Below are 19678 nucleotides of genomic sequence, written 5' to 3' on the forward strand. Positions count from 1 at the left end.
CTTAGGAAATAGCCTGAAAAAAAATATGGGAAAGACTGGTTTGTTAAGTGAAAACCATTCTTAAAAGAAATTAAACCTGTTAATAAGATATCCTGTGTTTATGGGTTTGAAGACCCAGTGTTATTAAAATGAAAGGTCTCTCCAGATTGATCTATAGAGTTCTTGTAATCCTAATCAAAATCCCAGTAGTTTCTTTTTTTTTTAAGTAGAAACAAATAGGCTGGTTCTAAACTTTATATTGAAATCAGAAATATGATTAGGCATATATCTAGACTTTATAATAAAACTACACCAGACATTAGTATAGTATATATATGTGCAGTCATTTGATATATGTTGAGGCTGGTGTAGTGTAGTGAGACGTGGGAAGATAAAGGATAATCTTTGCAGTAAATTATTTGAAGTCAGTTGGATAGCCATGTGGAAGAATAAGCTGAATATTGACTTTACCTTACATTGCACAAAACTTTAATTCCAGGCCAATTGCAGATAGGAATATGAAAGAGCAATAAAGCTTATGTTGGAAGATAATGTGTGTGAATATACAATAGGAAAATTATTCTTAAATATTTAAGCATTTTGTATACAAAAGCATTAATGGTAGTAAAGGAAAAGATTGGTTAATTAGAACTTGTTAAATTTCAAAAGTTAACAAGTTAATTAAAAGATGCCATTGGGAAGGTTTTTAAAAGACAAGTCATGGGATGGGAAAAATATTTGCAGTACAAATGCCCCATGTCTAGAACCTTTTTACAGGTTTTTAAAGGGTATAATGAAGTGAAAATGTGTTTTAGTTTCTCTATCTGTTGATCCTAATGGACCCTAGTTTTTTAACCCACAGATTTTAGTTATGAAATTACAGTTATGAAGAGCCTAAAAATTCTTTGTGTTGTGTAGAATCAGAAGTGGACACAGGTGTTTGCTGTGTTCCGTTTCTAGCTCAGTTCTTAAGCCTTGTGCAGGACTTGGCGTATGGTCTTCAGCTTGTGTTTACTGAATTAATGGATGGACGCCTTATAATCACAAGAAAGGTCTGCATAAGTCCTCATAGGAGGACTGGGCTTCTAAACATAGGCCTGGAAATCACAGGAAGCAGTTCAGTTGGACCTGAAGAGCACAAGTGCTAACGTCTGTGGAGTGTGAGATGAGGTGCGATTTGGGAATCTAAAGCATTGCTCATGACTGCAGGAAGCTTTCCATGGTGATTGTCTTCTCATGTTGGGGAGGGAGTGGAGGAACCTCTGTGATCTGTAAAACATAATGGAGAAGAGAGGATTTCATCGCATAAAACAGGATTTTCTAAGCAGGAAATGCTGCTTTTGAGAAAATGAGTTGAGACAATGACTGTTTGTGTTAGCCAAACAGTGCTTGGATTTAGCAAATGGCAGGTGAGAGTAGGGAATGTCTTAATGGCCATTTTTGAAGCATTGGGCTCATCTCAAGTGTGAATTGTGTTATGGTAATGATTGCATTATTTAAAGTTTGACTCAACATTTTTTGCAGAGTTCAGAAGTTCCTGTTGCTTCAGACAATGGATGAGCAATCACAAGGAATGCAAGGGCCACCTGTTCCTCAGTTCCAGCCACAGGTAACTTGTTCTGATAAAGGCTGCCTTGAGACTGTGTGTGTGTGTGTATATGTGTGCATGAGCACGCGCGCTCACAAGTGGATACAGGTACAGTGAGGAAGGAAGCAGAACCTGTTCAGTTCCTTTAGGGATAAGGTGCTGAACATGCTGATTATGAGTTTCCAAGCTTAAATCAGAATTGTTTCCAATATAAAATAGTTTTAGAATAATTAGTTCTCATGGACATATATTTAAAAACAAAAAATGGAGGCAGCTGTAGCTTTGACTTGAATGAGCTGCAGGTTTGGGAGCTCCTGTTGGGCTCGGGGAGGAGCGGAGGCGAGGCGGTCCCTGTGTTCAGCCTGTCTCCGCCTCAGCCTGGGGTCCCGCATTGCCCACAGCGCCGTCTTCACTGTGGCTTTTCTCGTCCTCTCTGACCAGCAGTGCGTTTCTCCTGTTACGTGTTAGCTCGTTCTTTTGCACCATAGGGTGAAGCTAAAGGAAGGTTTCGGCAGGTGTGCACACACACTATTGAAGTGAATTGCTTACTGTGCTGATTGCCTGTGGACGCGTGCCCTGAAGCCCCAGCGTATGATGACGTGTCTGAAATCACGTTCACTCCTGCACAGCTGTCGTTCATAAATTCCGTGTTTCTCAGTTTGGTGTTGGAGGCCTTGTACAATGCCCCAGGTTTACTCTGCTAGCCTTGTTCCAGCTCTGCTTGACAGTCATTCTAGAAATGAAGAATCCATAGGTGTTCTTTAGTGGTGTTTTTGGTGTTGGTATGAGAATGAAGGTGGCCTCATAGAGTGAGTTTGGAAGTGTTCCTTCCTCTGCAGATTTTTGGAATAGTTTCAGGTGTTAACTCATCTCCAAATATTTGGTAGAATTTGCTTGTGAGGTCACCTGGTCCTGGACTTCTGATCGTAGGAAGTTTTAAAATCGCAGATTCAGTTTCAGTACTCTGCGATTGGTCTTTTACAGATGTGCTTTGCAGTGAGTGAGATGAGTTTGGGAGGCTTGGGTTTGCACAGCTGCTTCCTCAGAGAGGTGTGCACTGTGAATTTCCAGGCAGGGTTAGTGTTTTCCAAACTTACTTGACTGTGGACTGTTTTGTAAGCACATCTGTTGGCTTCTCTCAGAATCCGTGTCTGTGAGGCACAGCCCAGGAAATACTGCTGTCTTTTCTATGAAAAATCGATGCTTTTGAACTGTGGTGTTGGAGAAGACTCTTGAGAGTCCTTTGGACTGCAAGGAAATCCAACCAGTCCATCCTAAAGGAGATCAGCCCTGGGTGTTCATGGGAAGGACTGATGCTGAAGCTGAAACTCCAATACTTTGGCTACCTGATACGAAGAGCTGACTCATTTGAAAAGACCCTGATTCTGGGAAAGATTGAGGGCAGGAGGAGAAGGGGACAACAAAGGATGAGATGGCTGGATGGCATCACCGACTCAATGGACATGAGTTTGGGTGAACTCTGGGAGTTGGTGATGGACAGGGAGGCCTGGCGTGCTGTGGTCCATGGGGTCACAGAGAGTCAGACACGCCTGAGCACCTGAGCTGAACTCTCTGCCTGTGTGACTACTCATCTTGCCTGACCCCTCTTCTCCCTCTCCAGAGTTTGAAATCTGCCCACCCTGCAAGGACTGTCTAAAATGCTGTCTCCACTGTGAAGCTTTTTCTGATTTTGTGAATGTCATACTTTTTCTTGGAGCCCTGATGATGCACCCTTGGTAACATCTCTTCTGGTGTTTCTGAGCCCTGTGTCACTTCACGTGGACATAAAGCCTCATCTTTCCCATTGGGTTAGGATAGGAAGCCTCTCTCCACACCTTGAGGGTTTGTGCTTTGTCCTGCTCTCTCTGGGTGCACTGTGGCGCTACAGGTCCCTCACCGCTGGCAGGCAGGCGAGCGTGTGTCCGCTGGCCCTGCACCTGGTTGAGCTTTATGTCGCTCCCTCTGTTACGCTTGTCTGAATTCTCTGTACTGTGTTCACAAAGGAGACGCTTAAGAGCTTTAGGAAGGCCAGCATTTTGATTTCAAGAGGATTGGTTTTTCAAATCTGCCACCTGTAGCTTATATTATGGTCATAAAATATCCAGGATCATGGTATGCAGTTTCTACTAGATGCAGCCGTATCTTCGTGCCAGTGTTACACACGCACACACAGACACACACGGATATTACTGTTTTGTATATTGTTTCTGTGCAGATGGTAAAAGCAGCGCTTCTGAAATTAGGCAGTTGTGGCATGATTTTGAAATTCTGTTTTGAACAGCTCCAAATTCCAAAGGAAAGGAAAAGGAGCACTTTGATTTTTGTTGCTGCTGACTCACCAGCCAGGAGGCACGGTTTCCTGGGACCCACGGCTGCCACGCAGCACGAGTCTAAAGCTGCGTCTGTGGCTCTGTGTCTCTTTGACACGGTTCCCTTCATCCTGCCTCTGCCCCCCGGTGGGCAGAGGTACCCCCACTCTCCTGGGAAATAGGCCGGTGCCGCCCATGCAGGCGGGGGGTGGCAGGGGGACCCTTGTCTCTGCACCCAGACCGATGGTGGGAGATTACCTGACGAGTTCACGAGCATTACTGCTGATTAAGTCTTTGAAAAATGTGAACGCTCTCAGGAGCAGGGTTTTAAAAAGCTGGCAAAGGACAGCTTCTGCTCCGGGTTGACAGCCTCCTTTTGTTTTGTTCCACACCATTGGCCCGAACAACAGGGTGATGAGGCAGCATGCGGTTAGCTGAGCGGCTCCTTCTCTGTTGTGATCCTAACACGCGTCTGCACAGAAACAGGGAACCGAGGAAGTCAGGTTTCTCAGTGTCAGGCACCCACTCCCTGTATGATGACACGCGATGTATATTCTCCGTGTGTCTTTCTTTTTCTTGTTCTGAGATGAATACTCTGACCCTGCAGTGCGTACTGTGTGGTCTCATTTTTAGTGCCGTATGAGTTCCTTTTTTTCCCATGCTCTAGGATGTGAGATTTATGTATCTCTATTAATACTTTTTGTTGTCATTATTGTCATTCACTGAACTCAGGGAATTTTTTTTTTTCTGTCACCTTCCGTTTCCTTCCTGTTTTCCTTCTTTGACTTCTTCCACTAAAGTCTCAAAAGTACTGACAGGATATTTTGACTAGAGTTGCACACTGTTATGTTCACGTTGCTTTTGGACTCTTGTTTTTGGAACAACAAATTTATTATAGCTTAATTAAAAAAAAGCTGCAGACTGTATCATTGATGGTGACACAGAAATGGTAAGATATTTACATTTTAGTATGAGGCTGATTTTAAACGATAGAAGTCTGCAGCTAACATTTTGTGACTATTTTGATTTCTGGTCATTGACGAGCACTCTGCTTTGCCTTCACTTTTTATCATAAAGTTAAATATGAAACAGTTATAATCAGAGCACAATTTTAAGAATTCCTGGGTGTGTCTAGAGGGTGGATTTATTTTAATTAGGATCATCACCAGGACTTAGGTCATACTTACTGTTTGTAAACTTGAAGATGTTACTGTTTGTAACCCTTTGGCTCCCTGTGAAGGCGGGAAAGCATCCCAGGGGTACAGATAGGAAGAGGGGCCTTCCTCATTCTGGTTGCTGGGAAGGTACGAGCGTCTTGTCTGGGACTAGCCAGAAAGCGGTGAGGTTGGCCGGCTGTCACTTTAAGCTTCCTGGCTGGAACAGGCCTCTTTGCCCCAAGGCCGCTGTTTCCCGGCATCCTTTCCCCTGGAGGCTGCTGGTTCTCTGATGATATTAATAATAAGCTGTGCACCATGAGAGTCCGGGGTCAGGGGCCACCTCTCCATCCACAGAGCCTCTTCCAGCCCGTGACTTCTCCTTGTTTTTGGGGTGACGGGGGTAAGACCTGCTTCCTCGAGGCTCCGCCTCCCAAAGGAAGGGCGCTCACCTTCCTTGTTGCTGTTGTCTCCCAACCTCCTTTTGAGCCCTCACACTAGCTGGACGCTTGACCCCCAGCCCCCACCTTCCTTCTCAGCATCATCTGGCTTTTGTCCAGGACAGAAGCCCTGCTGCTGAGAGAGTTCTTCCAAGAGCACCCACCCTGCGCTGAACCCCGTGAACATGTGTTTCAGCTACAGTAAGTCCCCGACACACGAACGAGTTCTGTTCCAAGGATGTGTTTATAAGTCCAACAAAGTTAGCTTGGGTACCCAACTGACAGTCACCCATATAGTACTGCACTGTACTGGGTTTATAATACTTTCCAGGCCAATAATGTATAAACACCAAACACAGAAAGTAGAGGAAACGGTTCTAACCTGACAGTACAGTAGTGCAGCTCAGCAGCTGGCACAGGGCTGGCACCCAGTGGACAGGCGGGAGGAGTCCCTGATGGAGGAGGGAGCGGGTGGGAGGCGGGAGAGCTGCAGGGCCGCCAGCGACGGGCGACGGCAGGCAGGCTGCGATGCTGCTCGCGCCTGATGTCCACGGCACAGGTTCTGCGTCCTCGCTGGAACTAGAGGCAGGGTCTCATCTTGGAAAGTTTGCAACTTGAAGTTCGTGTGTAGGGGCCTTGCTGCATTCCTGACACCAGCCGCAGGAGGCATTATCAGTCGCACTTCACAAGCGAAGAGACCGAGGCTCAGACCGGTGATCTGACTCGCCCTTGGTCATTTAGCCGGTAAGCAGGGCGGCTGGGATTGAAGCCGGGTCTGCCTCCCCCTTTGGTTTCACAGAAGCAGCGTCTCACCTGTCTCTTGGCCAGTATGATCTCGGTCGCTGTGACTCTTGATGTTTTCATAGTTCCCGCAAGCTCCTACTTTCAGGATGGCTTGCATTGCCTTCTGCCCAAGGCTGTCCTTTTGCCTGTGACTGTTAGCACCGTCCCTCTCGCTCTGCAGTCAGGTGAATCACGTATTTTATATGCAGGCCGTTTTCACATTGTCTTGACTTTACTCCTTAAGTACCTCTGGAATCTGCTAGTTCTCTGCATCCCGACTGTGCCTACTGCCGCCTTTTGCCTGGATTATTGTGGAACCTTCTGAACCAGTCTCTTTTCCTCTCATTTTGCCATTTCTAGTTCAGTCTTCACACTGTAGCAAGAGTCATCTTTCCAAAGTGTGTGTTTTATCATTATTACTTCTTGTTGTTGCTTAGTCACTGAGTCATGTCTGACAATTTGCAGCCCCATGGACTGCAGCCCGCCAGGCTCCTCTGTCCATGGGGTTTCCCAGGCAAGAATACTGGAGTGGGTTGCCATGCCTCCTCCAGGAGATCTTCCCGATCCAGGATTGAACCCGCTGCTCCTGTGTTACAGGTGGATCCTTCACCGCTGAGCCACACGTCCAAGAAACGGTGATTTCTGGGCTTGAGGAAGGGCTCTGCGTTTTCTTGTGTGATGCAGAGGGTCTCACGTCATGGGGCTCCTTTTTCTTCTCTAGCTGCATGTTGTGTCTTTCCCTATTTTGGACACAGATTCAGTCATATCTCGCTTATACTGAGCTCTCTTTCAACTCCATATTTCAGGTACTTTGATCACAGTCTCAGGAGCTGTTCAAGGAGATTTAGTCCCTAATGGACTGTAAATCAGGACTTTCCTGGTGGCTCAGAGGTTAAAGTGTCTGCCTGGAATGCAGGAGACCAGGGTTCGATCCCTGGGTCGGGAAGATCCCCTGGAGAAGGAAATGGCAACCCACTCCAGTACCCTTGCCTGCAGAATTCCATGGAGGGAGGAGCCTGGTAGGCTACAGTGGACTGTAATCAGCATAAAGGCTCATTATAATGTATGTGAGCTACATGGCAGAGGTCATAAGAAGAGTGTTATCCTAGAGGAAGCATGTAATTTGGAAGACAGCAGAAAGATTACTCTCAGGGAAATAATGACTACTGGGTAGTTTCCTACACTGATATGCTTCTAATAAATAAGAATGTACCATGCCAGCTGGGCACTGTTCACTTCTGCAGACCATACTCTATATGAATGAGTAGGTCATGGGTATCCAGATATTTGTTGGATGAATGAATTAATCTCTAAATGAAAGCTTAATTTTGACCAGCCTAATTATCTTAATATTATATGGATTTTACTTATTGAAAGCTACTTTAGGAAAAGACTTGGTAATGTAGACTAAAAAGAACTCTGTCAATTGAGAAGTGACATCAGAATATTTAAAGCTTGATTGAGTTTTGAATTTAGATTGGTTGTTCATACTTAATGTATTTAGGGCTAGATGTTTCTCAGCTTTTAAAGGAAATCCTTGAGAAATTTAGATGATTTTTAAAAGAATGGGAATACAGTAAGGGTTCTCCCATCTGCTGTCTTGGACATTTCTGTTTGAATAGTCTGATGTGTTCAAAGATGATGATGTTTGGCTGCTAAGTCATGTCCGACTCTTTGGGACCCCATGGACTGCAGCACGCCAGGCTCCTCTGTCCTCCACCATCTCCCAGAGTTTACTTAAATTCATGGCCACTGAATCGGTGGTGCTGTCTAGCCATCTCATCCTCTGCTGCCCTCTTCTCCTCCTGCCCTCAATCTTTCCCAGCATCAGAGTCTTTTCCAATGAGTCAATTCTTCGCATGAGGTGGCCAAAGTATTGGAGTTTCAGCTTTAGCATCATTCCTTCCAAAGAAATCCCAGGGTTGATCTCCTTCAGAATGGACTGGTTGGATCTCCTTGCAGTCCAAGGGACTCTCAAGAGTCTTCTCCAACACCACAGTTCAAAAGCATCAATTCTTTGGCGCTCAGCCTTCTTCACAGTCCAACCCTCACATCCATACATGACCACAGGAAAAACCGTAGCCTTGACTAGACGGACCTTTGTTGGCAAAGTAATATCTCTGCTTTTGAATATGCTATCTAGGTTGGTCATAACTTTTCTTCCAAGGAGTAAGTGTCTTTTAATTTCATGGCTGCAGTCACCATCTGCAGTGATTTTGGAGTCCCCCAAAATAAAGTCTGACACTGTTTCCACTGTTTCCCCATCTATTTCCTATGAAGTGGTGGGACCAGATGATACATTAATCAAAATAGTTTCCCAATTCTATTTGGAACTGCATTCAGAGCCTGAAATGTAGTTTTAATAAAATCAGTGATGAAAATGATTCCATTTTTGAGGATGAATTTGATATTTGGAATATTTAGAAATCCTTTGGAGCCAAGCTTGTACTTGGTGGAAAAAATAAATTGTCTTGGTATTCTTCTTTCGATCAGAAGAAGATCTCTTCTTAAGTGAGACCAGTAGTTTTCATGATTCACCAACTGATTACAGTCCAAGGAGGGATTTCAAATGGATTTTCAGTATCAGAAGCCTTTCTGGAAATAAGTCCACATGCTCCCATTGTGCCCGTTTGAAGGGCAACGTTGAATGTATAGAATCTAGTATATTTGTTAGAAATCAGTTGTATCATTTTACAATTAGGATTCCTTTACCTTTTGTCTCCCTTTATACCATTATGTGATTCTCACCGTACCTGTGGGTATGCTTCACACAGCTCTCTCATGAAGTGTTCATAAAACAAATGTTACCCTGATTTTGAAGTTTTGATGAGTACTTCTTTTTCCAGGAACTCTTGTATGAACTGCATTTAATTATGCCTTCTTTTCCTCCCTTGACCGGATCTCGTTCAGTGCAGAACAGGGAGGTGGAAGAGGAGGACTTCCTAGGAGAGTTCTGATGGGGTACCCAGTAGGGGGTCGGGAGCACACGGGATCAGTGAACGCCCACCCCAGCTCCCAGCTCCGGCGAGGAGGAGGCGGGAGGAGCGGGAGGAGCGCAGCGAACAGAGAGGGCTGAGCTCGGCGCCGCGCGGACCCCAGCGTTTACGGGGGTCCCGTGTGAGGGGCCAGGAGGACACAGGAGGGCTGGACGTTTAGCAGGGTGGCTTCGGGCCTGAGCCCTGACGTCGCACTGCCTCGAGTAAGGGCTTGGCTACCCCCACTTCCTGGTTGCGTGCTGGAGGGCAGATTACTGAACACCTACGCCTCGCTCTTCCTCCCTCTGGGTTAGGGAGCACTCGTTTTTACGGAGTCCCGGCCGTGGAGCCCGCGTGCTGTGCCCGGCACGTGGACAGCGCTCGGAGGCGGGGACGAGATGCTGGCTCTCAGTGGGCGAGGACGCGTGCCTCAGAGACACGCAGCGCTCTCGGCGCACAGGTCTCTCTGCCGTGCCTGCTTCTGTGTCGTGTTCCGTCCTTTGTCACACCTGTTACCAACACACCCCAGTCAGCGACTTCCCTTCCCCGTCGACGTGCTCAAGCCCCGAGCCCATGAGCCGTCCTTGGCGTCCCTCGCCCCTCGCCCCTCGCCCTCGAGTTCAGCTCCCGCAGTCCGAGTCCTCGGGGTCCACCTGGGGGTCGCGTCCCGGCCCGCGCGCCTCGCTGTCACCGTCCGGTCCGGCCAGGCCTTCCGTGCTCTCCCCGCTCTCCCCCCTCTCTGGCTCTCCTCCTCTCCCTGCCTCTCTCCGCGCAGGGTCAGGGTCCTGAGTTCCGAGCCTCTCTGCTGCAGACCCACAGCCCACACCCATGCTCTCAGCGTGCTCACCTCTGACCCCGGTCCTTACCCGCAACCCCAATGTTCACCACCCTCCAGCGAGTGTTTTTCCGACACACGTAGCTCCTTGCTCCCTGAAGGTTTCTCCCAGGGCTGCTTTCCAGCACTTTCTTTCCCTTCTGGTCTTTTAATCTCAACCAAAGTGTCACCACCTCCGTGGGGTCATCCTAGTATCACCCAATCCAAAATAACCATCATTTATTTCCTATTATATCACTCTTTTATTTCTCTGCATAGTACCTAAATATTAGATATTAATCTTGCTGCTGCTGCTGCTGCTAAGTCGCTTCAGTTATGTCCGACCCTGTGCCACCCACTAGACGGCAGCCCACCAGGCTCCTCTGTCCCTGGGATTCTCCAGGCAAGAACACTGGAGTGGGTTGCCATTTCCTTCTCCCAGATACTAATATTGCTTATTGCCTTTTTACTGTTTTTGGATTACATGTTTGTTTAAGTCCATCCTCTGTTAATAACTGTGAAATAAATGAATAAATTGAAGAAAATGTCTTCCATTTGTCTCTGCTGCAGTGAAAGGCTTCTGGTCGCAGTGTTGAATTTCACCAGCTGCAGCTGCTGGTGCTCACTGGGCTGGTGCCAGTATCTGTCCTGGTCCTGAAATGCCAGGAGAGGTAACCGGTACTTTTGGTTACATAATTTGGATATAGTAATTATCATGCTAGGTAGTATAACTAATGATGGTTAAATGATACAAATACCAAGATCTTATAAATGTTTAAGTAATTGGTTGTATTTGATCACTCATTTTTCTTATGCTGTAGTGAATTCTCTCCTTTGTTTGATAAAAAGCCAGTTACAATGATTAATGGTATATCATTCCAGCTGACTTAAATCTCAGACTTTCAGTGTCTTTAGGAATAGGTTACTTTTGAAATAGCTTAACAAATTTCAGGGAGATGACTTTTCAAATGGGAAGAAGAATGACTAATTAGATTGCTGGCACCCGTGATGTTTTTGTTTTAACATGTTTTTTAAATTTCTGTTGAGGTTTATATAGAAAGTAGTGTGTAAGAGCTCTGTGTGAGATATTGTGAAAAGGGCGTTCCAGTTTGTGTAGTTGGGAGCTGAGTAATGTCTCTTTAAAGATCATCCATAGAATGAGCTTCATTGCCAAATAAAATTGAAGGGCATTTTTAAGTTTCGTTACTTTCAAATTTTGGAGACATTTAATAATATTAACATAAAGTATAATATTTGTTAGATTACACAGTTGGTAAGATGAAAATCACCAGTAAGAGATGAGTTTGCAGTAATAGTGAAAACCTTGTTAATGGTGTTAAGTATTGTTAATCCTGGCTTGTACATTAGATCGTTGATAACAGTACCTCCAGGAATTGTCAGGACAGGATTTTCTCCCTGGAGAGTCTGTCGAGGGGCTCCTCTGATTTCCCCAGAGAGAACTATTACCATCATGTTACCCTGAATTATCTTACTGCTCATTAAACGTTCTTGCCTTCAAATTTAAAAGAAATTAGAGAAATTAATTTAGTCCTGGGAGATCGTTGTTAACGAGTCGGCACCTGTGAGAGTATGAGCCAATGGCACAGCAGACTGTGTTTCAGTTTGAAATGAAAGTATTTATGTGCAGGAGGAACTGACACGACGTTAAGCCCGATTAGTCAGCATGATCTGGTGGTGGGTAATTAAAGCACATTCAGATCAGCAAGAGTGTCCTTAGTGAGAATGCCGGACATTTAAGCTGTTGCATAAAGCTTCCTTCACTCTCAGGTTTGATTTTTTTAGTCGTCATATGTGATTTTGAGTAATTATTTTACTTTTCTGAGATTTTAGGATTCTTTTAACTTGTGGATTCACACATCTCAGGAGATTAAACATAATTTACCACAAAAATGTAATGCACGTGCTTCCAGCATCTGTCATAACCATGCCCTCTATTTAAGGAGTCACGGGTGTCTTACCGTTAGTAATTAAGAAATGAAATGACACCAGTAAAAACAATCAAACAGTAAGAAAAGCTGTATAAGCTTGCAGTTATATTATCCATGTTGAATAGTTACATTTTAAGACTTAATCCAAAAAAGAATCCGTTTGAAAAATGTTTTATGGAGTATGTGGTCTTTATTTCGTGATTTTGGAAGCTACTCTGTGCTGAACTAGTCATGTCCCTCAGTTTCTTTTGTCACCAAGAGCTTGCAGTTTCAAACTTGGAAGGTTTACAGGCTTTCAAGCAGTTGCTCTCTTCAGTTTGCCTGCGACTTTAAACTTGAGTGTGACCATGTTCCAGCCAGAAGCCGACTTAAAACCACACGTGGTTTTAGGTATTACCTGCTCCCTCACAGTAATTAGAAGGCCTTTGGGCAGGAAAATTTTACTTAGATATAGTGTATGTCTTCAAGGAGCCTTATATGCAAGGAGTCCAGCTGTGTTCATCCATGGATCAGGGCAAGAGTCCATGTGCTAACTGGAGTGTCTTGCTGGAGGGCGAGCTCAGGGCTGGGCAGTGCTTGGAGACCCTAGTAGAGAGGCTGCTGGCACGTGGAAGTCTGGCTATAGATTCAAGCTTTTTGGGGCCCAGAGAAGGAGGGCCAAAGAAAAAAATCGAGGTCAGAACTAGGGAGTTTCAGTCTTGACGCCTAGACTTGGAGGAGGCTGTGAGTAGAGAGGGTCGGTGCCAGGCTGCACCCGCGGGTGCCCCAGGGAAGGGGCATAGGTGACAGTGAGCACGTGCGTGTGCGAGGCTCTGTCCCTGGTAACACTCGCACGCCGCCCTCAGGTGGGCTCCCGCCTGCCCTGGAGGAGTGGGTACAAGGTTTGGGCAGCTGCCCAGCTGAGAAAGACACTGAGAATCAGATGTGAGGCTCCAGCCCAGCCCTGTGGAGTGACTGGCAGACCCTGTGCTTCTCTAGGGCTTTGTGAGAACCTGGCTTCCCTGGTGGCTCAGTGGCAAAGAACTCGCCTGCCGATACAGGAGACTCAGATTCAGTGCCTGGACAGGAAGATCCCCTGCAGAAGGGAATGGCAACTCATTCCAGTATTTTTGCCTGGAAAGTCCCATGGACAGAGGAGCCTGGCGGGCTACAGTGTGTGGGGTCGCAAAAGGGTCTTACGTGACTTGGTGACTAAAGCACCATCCCTGTCAGGTCAGGCCTTAGATGGCAGTGTTCAGGGCTTCGCATATCACCCCAGCGGGGACAGGGGATTAGCACTCAAGGCTCCTGATCTGGCAGGGGTGCAAGGCAAGTCTCGTCTCACCCGTTGGAAGCTGTTAAGGGCAGAGGGAGTTCTTTCAGCTACGTTCACCTATTTAGTAAATACTTACTGTGTTTCATGTCACGCCACCTTCGTGGCATGTGGCTTCGTGGACACAAGCTTGGTTTCTGCCTTTGAGAAGCTGTGCTTGGAGGGAGAAATAAACCCATGTAAACAAATAATTAAAAGCCAATGAGATCTGGAACCCAGACCAGTGCCTGAGCTTGCACGGCTGTCTGCAGAGTTGACTGCTGCTGAAGACTGTGGGCCCAGGGCAGGGGCCTCTGAGAAGGGCCGTCAGATGGGTCTCCACGGTGAGCAGAAGTGGGCCACGTGTGCAGAGCACAGGTCCCCAGAAGGCCAGGTCACTTGGACACTGTGTGTGGAGGAGTGAGCTGCTGCTGTAGGTGTAGGTGGGCTCAGTGTGTGATGGAAGAGGCAGAGTGGTGAACTTTCATAAAAGCTGAAAATCCTTTAAATGACTCACGTTATTCCAGAAGTCATTTCGTGCGGCTCAGACACACAGCCTGGTGGTGAAGGGGCTGCAGGGCCTGAGACCCCGTTTATGCACTGCATGGGGAGTAGAGTAAGGCAGTTGCAGTGCACTTACTTGCTTTGTTTTGTATCCAGTTTGCATCTCAGTATTTGCTGAGTTATTTTATTCCCCAGCATAACTCAGGTGCTAAGTTAAAAAACATGGGGAATTGGACCACATCCAAAAAAAAAAGAAAATACAGCTCTTCCCTAAAAATAGTTCTTTACTTGCATGGGCACTGGCCTGATGATGCCATCTCTTTTATTTTAAGCACCTCACACAGTGCTGTTTACCGGGCACATAACTCATCCGCATGCAGCAGGGCACCGGCCACAGCGTCCGAGAATCACTGCCCAGGTGTGTGTCGCCTGCCCGGCCCCATAAAGGAGACCACCCCGCGCCCAGGCTGATCCTTCCGCAGGTCGCCGCAGCGTGCCCGAGCCTCGGGGCGTGGGTGTCGAGATGTGCAGCCCAGCTCCGTCTCGTGTCTGCTCCGCGCGTCTATGCCGGGCGACAGGACATGGGAGCAGATGAGACAGGCTGTCAGTCAGCCGCGCTGCCCTTTGAAGAAAGGCCACGGGGGGAAAGGGTGCCGCAAATGGGCTGTGAAGTTTACATACACTGCCCACTGTTAAACAGATTACGTCTAATGAAGTGTCTAATGCTCAGGCCGAATCAGCCTAATCCTGGGTGGCAGCTCATCCCTCCGCTGCCAAAAAAACGCCGCCCTCTGGCCCTCACTCGCCACTCCGGCGGCCACGCGCAGGGAGGCGCCCAGCCTTAATAAACCCAGACAGTGTGTGATCTGACATGCAAATATAGGTCATTGCATATGTAAATGTGTGATTACGCGCCTGCATGCCAAAACACATTAGCCGGCCTCCGCGCTCAGCATGCGGTCATCACAGCGCCTCAGCAGCCCCTGCGCACGTTTGTCAGTTACCGCGCGGACAGGGGACGGGGTCCCTGGCAGGCCTGAAGTGCATGCAGGGCTTGCGTGGTAGCGTTCCCGATGAGGAAGCCGAGTGTCACCCCGGAGACCAGCACGTTTTCATCTGGAGGAGGAGCGGTCTAGATGTTTGGAAGAGAGGAAGGAAACCCACCTCTTCGATGTTGCAGTCTGTCCTAGTGTGTAAATTAAAACAAACAAACAAACATTTGTTAGAAAAGCTTGGACAATTGAAAGTCTCTCCTCGTTGAGTGAAATGAAGTTATGAAAGCTAGAAGTTGCTAATATCCACTGACTGTATCTGAGAAGTGAGACTTCGTTAGGTTTCCTTTGTTAAGTAGGGGACAGTTCCTTGATGGGTCAGCTGGTAAAGAATCCACCTGCAATGCAGGAAACGCCGGTTCAATTCCTGGGTCAGGAAGATCCCCTGGAGAAGGGAAAGGCCACTCACTCCAGTATTTTGGCCTGGAGAATTGCATGGAGTGTATAGTCCATTGAGTCACAAAGAGTCGGAGAGGACTGAGTAACTTTCACTTCACTTTACAGTGACAGTTGTAAATTCATCTCAGTGACCACAAAAAGAAATCGTATACTTGAACAGCATGGCAAGTAGTCTCTCTTTATTTTATGATTTCATTCCTATTTTTTATTTTCATTTTCGGTATGTGTGTTTCTAGTCCTATTTCTGTTTTACTCATCGAAAAGACTAAAATTGAACATACTGTAGATCATCGCATAGGGTACTGTAATATTTATTATATTGTAGGTGGCTGTATGACTAACCCTGTGCCTGGGAACTGGGGCTTGGGCATCAGCTAGCCATAGATCTGGTGTGATAACATCTGTCTGATAGGATCATCATGAGATGGCTGGATGGCATCACGGACTCGATGGACGTGACTCTGAGTGAACTCTGGGAGATGGTGATGGACAGGGAGGCCTGGTGTGCTGCGATTCATGGGGTCGCAAAGAGTCAGACACGACTGAGCGACTGAACTGATAGGATCATCATGAGAATTGAATTAAATAGCATAAAAAGTACTAATTTATAGGACCTGTTACATTATAGGTGCCACTGAACTGATAGGATCATCATGAGAATTGAATTAAATAGCATAAAAAGTACTAATTTATAGGACCTGTTACATTATAGGTGCCAAAATGGGACCTTTTTTTATTGTAGTAGTGTTATTATTCTATTCTGGCAGTTATTTATGGTTTATATTCACATAACGAATTTGTGAAACTTGTATTCTGATTATTTTGCATGTCTTAAAGGAAGAGTGGTATTTCTCTTATTTTGGACTTTTCAGAAGAAAGAAAAGCAATGCACAGTAACAAGTTATTGTTACTTTTCCCCTCTTTTTTGATAAACGTTGCATTTGAATGGCAGTGAAAGTCCAGCAGAATTTTACAGGTTTATTTTGCTAGCATGATAGGTGTAGTGACATGAACAAGGTTGCATGTATTAGGGGTTAATGTAATGTCCATATGTCAAAACAGCCTTTTGCATACGTCATGGGATCATCAGCCCTAGCTAAGGTTTATTTGAGGACTAAGAGTTCAAGCTGCCTTAGTGGGTTCAGGAACCCATGCGCCCTTGGTTTGAACCAGTAGGTCTTTAATGTTCGGCCTTAATCAGGCCCCGCAAGAATGTTATGTTTACTTCGAGTCGGTCCAGAGTAGAGACAGTCCATTCAGATGTGAGCAGAGTGGTACCAGGCCAAGAAGGGTCTACTTATCGGGAATCCCGGGATCTGGAAGAGGCCCATGAGTGGCCAAAAAAAGAGAAGATGAAAAAGCACATGTGATTGCTGAGCTGTTATATTTCAGTAGACTGAGATGCTGCAGGCAGAGCAGGAGTGACATGAGGCCCTGCAGAGGCAGCCTTCCCAGGGCGTGTGCAGTGGCCTCCACGCTGGACAGCATTCAGCCCCGTGGGCGGGCAGCTCAGGTCTGTCCTGTGGCCGGGTGATGGATGACTGAGTCTGTAAGCAAGGGACAGAAGAACTAGGACAGTGGATAGAACACATCCACCCCCAGAGGGGCCCACGGTGGTGCCGCCTCCCGGCCCCATGATCCCACTCGGCACAGTTGAGGCCCCTTCGTGTCTCCACGTGGGCTCTTTCAGAGCAGAAACACTTCTTAGGATGCATCTGTTTCCCTAGGGGCTAGTCCAGTGCCTGCTGTCTGCTGCTGCTGCTGCTCCTAAGTCGCTTCAGTCACGTCCGACTCTGTGCGACCCCATAGACGGCAGCCCAACAGGCTCCACCGCCCCTGGGATTCTCCAGGCAAGAACACTGGAGTGGGTTGCCATTTCCTTCTCCAATGCATGAAAGTGAAACGTGAAAGGGAAGTCGCTCAGTCGTGTCCGACTCTTCGAAACCCCATGGATGGCAGCCCAATAGGCTCCTCCTTCCATGGGATTTGCCAGGCAAGAGTACTAGAGTGGGGTGCCATTGCCTTCTCTGTCTAATGAGTACTAAAAAGTGTGAGTTTCAAAAAGAAATGACTTTTCCCACGAACAGCAAAAAATATATTGTTTAAAAGATATTTATGTACTAAGTGACAGAAAGAAAGACAGACAATGAAGTTGCTCAGTTGTGTCCGACTCTGCGATCCTGTGGACTGTAGCCTACCAGGCTCCTTCGTCCATGGAATTTTCCAGGCAAGAACACTGGAGTGGGTTGCCATTCCTTCTCCAAGTGACAGAGGCCAATCTGAAAGGCTACATACTGTATGATTCTAACTATGCGGTATTCTGGAAAAAGCAGGACTATGGGTCCTGTGGAAAGATTGGTGGCTGCTAGGTGTTGGGGAGCGAGGGTTGAACAGGCAGAGAACAGAGGGGTTTTTGGGCAGGGAAAATATACTATGATGCTAAAATTCTGGGGAGCTTCCCAGGTGGCTCAGGGGTAGAAGAATCCACCTGCCAATGCAGGAGATGCAGGTTCAGTCCCAGGATTGAGAAAACCCCCGGGAGAAGGGAATGACACCCCACTCCAAGCCCATGGACAGAAGAGCCTGGTAGACTCCAGTCCATGGGGCCTTGAAGAGTTGGACACAACTAAGCGACTGAGCATGCACACAAGCACTCTGATTATGGATACAGGTTGTTGTCCATTTGTCCACCCCCATAGAATGTGCTGGGAAAGACTGAAGGGGGAGGAGAAAGGGAGGACAGAGGATGAGATGGCTGGATGGCATCACCGACTCAGTGGACATGGGTTTGAGTAAGCTCCAGGAGTTGGTGATGAACAGGGAAGCCTGGCCTGCTGCAGTCCGTGGGGTCACAAAGAGTCGGATACGACTGAGCGACTGAGCGACTGAGCTGAGAGTATCCAGCAGTAAGGGTGAACCCCAGTGTTAACTGTAGACTTTGGGTGACAGTGACCTGTCAGTGTAGGTTCAGTGGTGACCAGGGTCCGGCTCTGATGGGGTGTTGATAACGAGAAAAGCAGTGCCCGGGTGAGGGTAGGGGTGTACCGGGAACCTCTCTACTTTCCTCTTAATATTCTGCTTTTAAAAACTTAGGTCTTTAAAAAAAAATGTAATGATAAGGTGGTAGACTTGCTGCCCCTGGAATTGTTCTTTGCAGAAGTTAAGTATCATCAGAAAGTTTAAAAGGTTTTCATGTGCTAGTTGGCAGGTTGACTGAGTGAATGTGTGTGTTGGTTTTTATATAACATGAATAGTTTGATAAATACCTGTCAAACAAATGACTGTCTGCAGGTTTACCATAGAAATCACCTACATAAGTGAAGACAATTGACAATTGTGTGCATATTGTGTGATTGAAAACTTTCCTGACTTTTTTAATTACAGAAGGCCTTACGACCGGATATGGGCTATAATACATTAGCCAACTTTCGAATAGAGAAGAAAATCGGTCGCGGGCAATTTAGCGAAGTTTATAGGGCAGCCTGTCTCTTGGATGGAGTACCAGTAGCTTTAAAAAAAGTGCAGGTAAGATGACTTTAATTCTATAAATCCATGTAAAATTATATGCTGTGAATAATAAATAGAGAAAAGTATGTCCTGAACGATTGGGTCACGACAGTCTCGAGTTGAGAATGATGGGAAAGAGTAAAGATCGTCCTGTAAATGCTTGCATTAAGTGCTGTGTATGGTGGAAATCACTTTTTAGTTGTAAGGCTACTTTTAAAATTGAGCTGGCTCTGTTCACGCAGATCAGTCATGGCTGGGACAGTCTTAGAAAAGCTTTCGCAGCTCTTGGTTTTCAGAGGCAGATTGGAGTTGTCCGCACGGCTCCTAGCTGGGTGTGTGGCTGCACGTTGTAGCCTCAGCTGCAGGCCTCGAGCACGGAAACCTGGCTCACGGAATGCACTGCCTGAAGCGAGGACTCGGCGGGCACACTCCGGAGTGGGTCTCAGAGACCAGGCTGGAAAACCAGCCTGGCAGTAAAAGACAGAAAACCAAGGTGAACTTTATCTACTGGAGGAGACGAGAAATGAGATAGGTGAACGTAGGCGATTGCTGTCCCACTTACCATGCCCACTCTGTGCTGGCATCGGCCCTGTCCTCCTGCCCTGGCTGTGTGCGGGCTCCTCAGGCGCCCGGGTCTGCCCAGCTCCCCTGGCCCGGGTCTGCCCCGACGGGCCCACTGCCTCCCCTCTGGAGCGCTCTCACCTTTCTGCCTCAGTGTGTGTTTGCCGTCCTGCAGTATAACTTCTCTTTTCAGGGAGAAGGTCGTTCTTGTTGACACTCGCCTGTAGACTTCCTGTTTTATTCTGCTACCTGGTGGTGTTTTCTGTCGAGTCCTGTGAAACCTCAGTGTCCTCTTCCTCTTACTATTTAATTTCATGAAGGATCAGTGTCCTTGCGGCAGCCATCACCAGCAGAGGTGAACAGTTTTCCCTTG

The 19678-nt window shown here is 46.9% G+C and overlaps 1 protein-coding gene across 1 annotated transcript in view; it reads left to right on the top strand.

The window, feature by feature from the left end:
* Positions 1–1531: 1531 nt before the first annotated feature.
* Positions 1532–19678, top strand: part of NEK7 (NIMA related kinase 7) — an 83578-nt gene continuing 65431 nt past the window's right edge. The window contains exons 1-2 of the mRNA XM_068985889.1: positions 1532–1588; positions 18622–18762. Coding sequence (XP_068841990.1) covers positions 1532–1588; positions 18622–18762 — 198 coding nt within the window. The remainder of the gene's footprint in view (positions 1589–18621; positions 18763–19678) is intronic.

Source organism: Capricornis sumatraensis, chromosome 14 (genome assembly GCF_032405125.1).
Source record: "Capricornis sumatraensis isolate serow.1 chromosome 14, serow.2, whole genome shotgun sequence".
In the NCBI taxonomy this organism is placed as follows: Eukaryota; Metazoa; Chordata; class Mammalia; order Artiodactyla; family Bovidae; genus Capricornis; species Capricornis sumatraensis.